The sequence below is a fragment of the Pygocentrus nattereri genome, chromosome 7 (assembly GCF_015220715.1).
Source record: "Pygocentrus nattereri isolate fPygNat1 chromosome 7, fPygNat1.pri, whole genome shotgun sequence".
NCBI classification, from domain to species: Eukaryota; Metazoa; Chordata; class Actinopteri; order Characiformes; family Serrasalmidae; genus Pygocentrus; species Pygocentrus nattereri.
Window position 1 is genome coordinate 6,892,889 of NC_051217.1, and position 6,482 is coordinate 6,899,370.

General features: G+C 44.9%; 1 protein-coding gene across 3 annotated transcripts in view; it reads left to right on the forward strand.

The window, feature by feature from the left end:
* The window catches only part of mical3a (microtubule associated monooxygenase, calponin and LIM domain containing 3a), a 125,090-nt gene extending 119,610 nt beyond the window's left edge, over positions 1-5,480 (forward strand). For all 3 annotated transcript variants that reach the window (XM_037540055.1, XM_037540054.1, XM_017687597.2), the window contains one exon: positions 3,406-5,480. In XM_037540055.1, coding sequence (XP_037395952.1) covers positions 3,406-3,590 — 185 coding nt within the window. In that variant the 3' untranslated portion in view covers positions 3,591-5,480. The remainder of the gene's footprint in view (positions 1-3,405) is intronic.
* Positions 5,481-6,482: the final 1,002 nt, after the last annotated feature.

The window sequence follows — 6,482 nt, forward strand, 5'->3', positions numbered from 1 at the left end:
CTGAACTTCTCACCCTATCTCTAAGGGAGAGTCCAGACACCCTGCGGAGGAAACTCATTTCGGCCGCTTGTATTCGCGATCTTATTCTTTCGGTCATTACCCAAAGCTCATGACCATAGGTGAGGGTGGGAACGTAGATCGACCGGTAAATCGAGAGCCTTGCCTTATGGCTCAGCTCTTTCTTTACCACAGCAGACCGGTAAAGAGCCCGCATCACTGCTGACCCAGCACCAATCCGCCTGTCAATCTCCCGCTCCCTTGTACCATCACTCGTGAACAAGACCCCGAGATACTTGAACTCCTCCACTTGAGGCAAGAGCCTATCCCCGACCCAGAGAGGGCTCTCCACCCTTTTCCGCCTGAGAACCATGGTCTCGGATTTAGAGGTACTGATTCTCATCCCAGCCGCTTCACACTCGGCTGCAAACCGATCCAGCGAAAGCTGAAGTTCGCGGCCTGATGTCCCCAATAGGACCACATCATCTGCAAACAGCAGCGATGTGACCCTGAGGTCACCAAACCGGACACCCTCCATCCCTTGACTGCGCCTAGAAATTCTATCCATAAAAATTATGAATAGAATTGGTGACAAAGGGCAGCCCTGACAGAGTCCAACTCTCACTGGGAAAGAGTCTGACTTACTGCCGGCTATGCGAACCAAACTCCAGCTTTGTTTGTACAGGGCCTGAATGGCTCGTAGCAAAGAGCCATGTACCCCGTACTCCCGAAGCACCTCCCACAGAATACCCCGGGGAACACAGTCGAATGCCTTCTCCAGATCCACAAAGCACATGTGGACTGGTTGGGCAAACTCCCATGAACCCTCCAGAATCCTGGAGAGGCTGAAGAGTTGGTCCAGTGTTCCACGACCAGGGCGGAACCCGCACTGTTCCTCCTGGATCCGAGGTTCGACTATAAGCCGGACTCTCTTCTCCAGTACCCCTGCATAGACCTTGCCAGGGAGGCTGAGGAGTGTGATTCCCCTGTAGTTGGAACACACCCTCCGGTCCCCTTTTTTAAAAAGAGGCACCACCACCCCAGTCTGCCAATCCAGTGGCACCGCCCCCGATGTCCACGCAATGTTGAAAAGGCGTGTCAGCCAAGACAGCCCCACAACATCCAGAGCCTTGAGGAACTCAGGGCGGATCTCATCCACCCCTGGAGCCTTGCCACCAAGGAGCTTCTTAACTACCTTAGCGACTTCGGCCTCAGTAATGGACAAGCCTATTCCCATGTCCCCAGACTCAGCCTCCTCACTGGAGAACGTGTCGGTGGGATTGAGAAGGTCCTCAAAGTATTCCTTCCACCGCCCAATGACGTCTTCAGTCGAAGTCAGCAGCACACCATCTCCACTATATACATTGCTAGTGGCACACTGCTTTCCCCTTCTGAGTCGCCTGACGGTTTGCCAGAATCTTTTCGGAGCCGACTTAAAGTCACTTTCCAAGGCCTCACCAAACTCCTCCCATACACGGGTTTTTGCCTTGGCGACAACTGAAGCCGCAGATCGCTTGGCCTGTCGATACCTGCCAGCTGCCTCTGGTGTCCCACAGGCCAACCATGCCCGGTAGGACTCCTTCTTCAGCTTGACGGCATCTCTCACCTGGGGTGTCCACCACCGGGTTCGAGGATTACCGCCCCGACAGGCACCAACTACCTTACGGCCAGAGCTACAGTCAGCCGCTTCAGCAATGGAAGAACAGAACATGGCCCATTCTGAGTCAATGTCCCCCACCTCCCCCGATATCTGGTCAAAGTTCTGACGGAGGTATGAGTTGAAGATCAATCTGACAGGTTCTTCTGCTAGACGTTCCCAGCAAACCCTCACTATACGTTTGGGCTTGCCTGGTCTGACCGGCATCTTCCCCCACCACCTGATCCAACTCACCACCAGGTGGTGATCAGTTGACAGCTCAGCTCCTCTCTTTACCCGAGTGTCCAAAACACATGGCCGCAAGTCCGATGACACGACTACAAAGTCAATCATTGAACTGCGGCCTAGGGTGTCCTGGTGCCATGTGCACTTATGGACATCCTTGTGTTCGAACATGGTGTTCGTGATGGACAAACTGTGGTTTGCGCAGAAGTCCAAAAACTGAACACCACTCGGGTTCAGATCAGAGAGGCCATTCCTCCCAATCACACCCCTCCAGGTCTCACTGTCATTGCCCACGCGAGCGTTGAAGTCCCCCAGTAGGACAATAGAGTCTCCAGGAGGAGCACTTTCAAGCACCCTTCCCAAGGACTCTAAGAAGGCTGGGTACTCTGAACTGCTGTTCGGTGCATAAGCACAGACAACAGTCAGGACCCGTTCCCCAACCCGAAGGCGTAGGGAAGCTACCCTCTCGTCCACCGGAGAAAACCCCAACATACAGGCACCGAGTCGAGGGGCTATGAGAAAGCCCACACCTGCCCGCCGCCTCTCACCATGGGCAACTCCAGAAAAGAATAAAGTCCAGCCCCTCTCAAGGAGATTGGACCCAGAGCCCAAGCTGTGTGTTGAGGTGAGCCTGACTATATCTAGCCGGTATCTCTCAACCTCGCGCACCAACTCAGGCTCTTTCCCCGCCAGTGAGGTAACGTTCCAAGTTCCAAAAGCCAGTTTCAGCAACCGAGGATCAGAAGGCCCACGCCTTCGGACACTGCCCGATCCACAACGCACCGAACCCCTACTACTGCCCCTCCCATTGGTGGTGGGTCGATGGGAGGGGGGACTCATGTAACTCCTTCGGGCTGGGCCCGGCCGGGCACCATGAGTAAATGCCCGGCCACCAGACGCTCGCTGGCGAGCCCCTCCCCCAGGCCTGGCTCCAGGGTGGGGCCCCGGTAACCCTGTTCCGGGCAGGGTACACAAGTCCTGCTTTTGTGTCTTCATAGGGGTTATTATGGATCACACTTTGTCTGACCTGTCACCTAGGACCAGTTTGCCATGGGAGACCCTACCAGGAGCTTTTGCTCCAGACAACATAGCTCCTAAGATCATTCAAGCACGCAAACCCCTCCACCACGATAAGGTGGTGATCCAAGGAGAGGCAGTTACTTTAAAATGTTGCAGTTAAATCGGCTTTAGATTGAATTTTTTGGTTATTTGAATACATTACTTTGGTATTTTAACATGCACAAAATACTTGTTTTCTTAGCTTGGGCACTCTGTTACTAAATATGTAATAGCCTGTTTCAGATTTTACTAGTTTAAACATGCATATATCTTGCAAGTTGTGCGTGGTAATATTTTTCATTTTAAAATAGCAGCTTAATATAGCTTATACCGTTCCATTAAAATAAACCCTGATTAGCACTGATAACGATCTTTCAGATTGGGTTCCTGATGTCCTTTTTCATGTCATGTTGCACTCTTGCATTGTCTTTCTGTATCTCACTCTTTCTGACTGTGTCTGCCTGCAGATCATCTGAAGACAGAGGCAGAGCTGGCAGAGGAGAAGCAGATTCTGAATGAAATGTTAGAGGTGGTGGAGCAGAGGGACTCTCTAGTGGCTCTCCTGGAGGAGCAGAGACTCAGGGAAAAGGAGGAAGACAAAGACCTGGAGGCAGTCATGCTCTCTAAGGGTTTCAGCCTCAACTGGGTTTAGCAGTAGCCAGCCCACCCCACATCCTCTTCAGAGCATCCTCTTTGGAGCCACTGCAGGGAATGTAAAGACTTAGTCGAACCTGCCTGTCTCTCTTGCGCCGGTTCATTTGGCAAGTGGGTGACGTTTACACATCTTCTCATGGGCAAGTCGACAATGTTTACGTGTCCTCTTGGCTTGGCTCAGGGCTGGCCACTCTACCTGTCACTCGCTCCGCTCAACTGGGAATACAGCCAAGGCCTTGTTTCTGTGCAAGATATTTTACCATACTTGTTGGAAGAGAAAATTCACTTTAGAGATTTGTATTTGTTTTTAAGTTTTTTTCTAAGCCGTTTTTGGTTTGAGGAAAAGGGAATCAACGGGGATGATGTGGACGTTACTGAGACCTTTTTTAGACTGAACAGAAAGTAGTCAATTCAGCTTATTTTAGGAAGTCCCATTCAGCACGTTACATAAGAGTGTTTTGGAAGAGCAGAGAAGTCCATGGACTTTGATTCCTGACCTGCTTTTTTTTTTTTTTACTACTGACTGAAAGTAGGAATACCCTACAGTACAGCTGCCTTTGCTTCTAATCAAAAATCCACAATTCAGTGTGGAGAAGTGATCAACAAGGCAATATGAGCCCCATATGACAATTACATTATTACAGCAATTCAGCTACAGTGATCGCTAAGGATGGTCGAAACTGTTAAATAATGTATTTATTATACTTGTTTTGCAGAAAAAGCATGCAGTGAATTTCTTTGTGTTCAAATAATACAGAGAATGTCCAGGTACATATCAAAAATGAATGGGGAAAAGTTCTGTTTTATTTTTCCATCAGCCACCTCATATTAGGACAAGATGCTGTTGTCTAAGAGCAAAGTCACATATCCTCTGATGTATATAGTACATGGCCTTTAGCTCATATTAAAAGTGTTAATGCACTCTTAGTTGAGCATCTCAATTGCAGCTTCTAGTGCTGTACCTTTGGTCTCAAGTGATCTTACTGTTCCTATTTAACGGTTTACAATCACTAATAAGACATGAATTTCTTGTAGTTACACTACAGTTTACAGAAACAGTGCAATATCATGCAGATATTCTTAAGACAATGTAGGAAGGAAAAAACATATTAATGTAGACGGTGCAAGAGAATATTCAGTAAAACTGCTGATATTTGTGAATCAACTATTTCTAGCGTCCACAACCTTTGGTATATCAGGGGATCACAAACTTCTGTTACATCATTTGCATCATTTGTTTCTGACAAGTAAGAGGATGAAACATCAAGTAAATCTGCTGCCCATTCTCATATTAATATCAGCAACCAGGGACAGAGATGATAAACGCCTGAGGACCGCTTGCACTGGCTTTGTAATAATATGCCTTTTTCACATGTAACAAGCCATTTTCAGATCTACAAGGTTTTACTCACCTTCATGGCTTGTTTTTTTATTTATTTGTTTTTATAAAAAAAAACATTTGTATTAAATACAAGTGTTCAAACATCACTAACATACAGCAGATGCTCCTGTTAGTTATGCTAGTCAAAGAACAGCAAATATTCATAGATTTGGCAAGTCAACTTTTATGCCTTTTGTCAAACTGTACATTTCAGCTTGGGCACCATTTGAGCTGTATAGGAGGACACATTTCTGTAAGTAAACATGACTGTGAATGAAAAGTTACACAAGTTCAAGGCTAGTTGTTTAAACTGTGTAAATTGTTTTACAGAGTTTAAGTTTATTGGTATTTATTAACACGTGTTGGGGAAAACCTGTATTATATGTAAAGAAAATGGAATCTAATTTTTAAACTTGTATGTTGTCAACTCTTGTAAATGCTTCCTGTAGCTAATGTGCATAGGATGTTGGATGTAAGTTGAAATGGTAATAAATAAATTAAAAAAAAGCTTTTGTTCCTCATTTTAGCAAGATTTTTACATTGTTTAATTAGGTATTTCTGGTCAGATTTCAAAGAACCAAGACTTAGCCTTAAATTTGAATGAGGTGAGACTGACGGAACATGAAAAATGTTCACACACTGGAATTTTTTACCGTTGTGCAATTTTTGTTGCAAACGCTCCATTGTGGCCTTAGCAGAATGAGATGTAAATGTGGCGTCAGGTTTGAAATGTTGTAGCTAATAATACATTTGAAAAAAAAAATGTAGCATCATTACAGCACTTTCAATTATCATTAATCATTAATTAATTAATTTTATCTTTATTTTTCTCCTTCAGCTGGTGCATGGGCACAGCCACATCACAAACATTTCAGAGCTGAGCAAGTCATACGTTTCATTGAGGATTATGAGAAAAGAAGAGAATTTATGATAAAAAAAAATGAATAATGAATGTATGAAATGTGATGAATCATGCTTAATATGCATATTAACCCAAAAACACTCAAAAAGTAAAACGGTACAGTCGGACCGTTTGGTGCCCCTGGTCAAATTATGTTTTGTTGATTTTCTAAGTGAAAAAGTGAACACATTCTCTGCAGAGAACACATTTGTAAACGCACATTTTAATGAGCAGTTACTGTTTTTTTTTTTTTTTTTTGGGGGTTTTTTTTTGGGATTTAACATTGAGAAAGGATCACATGTGGCCTGTGCAAAATTATGGCACATATAATATATGGTTTTGTTTTTTATTTGAAATTCAACAAATCACGAAGTTGTGCACCAAAAAAAAAATTTGTTCCCTGTGAAAACTGAAATGTATTTTCATGTAGAAAATCAACAAAACACATGTTGACTGGAGGTGTTCAAACTTTTGTTTACGATTGCAAGTTTTGATTTTAGTGTGACTTTTACAACACCGAGATCTGGATATAAAACTGGACACACATCTCTTTTTTTCTGTGTGCAACATTTAACATTAAATACAAAATTTCATGAAGCTAGGCCAGG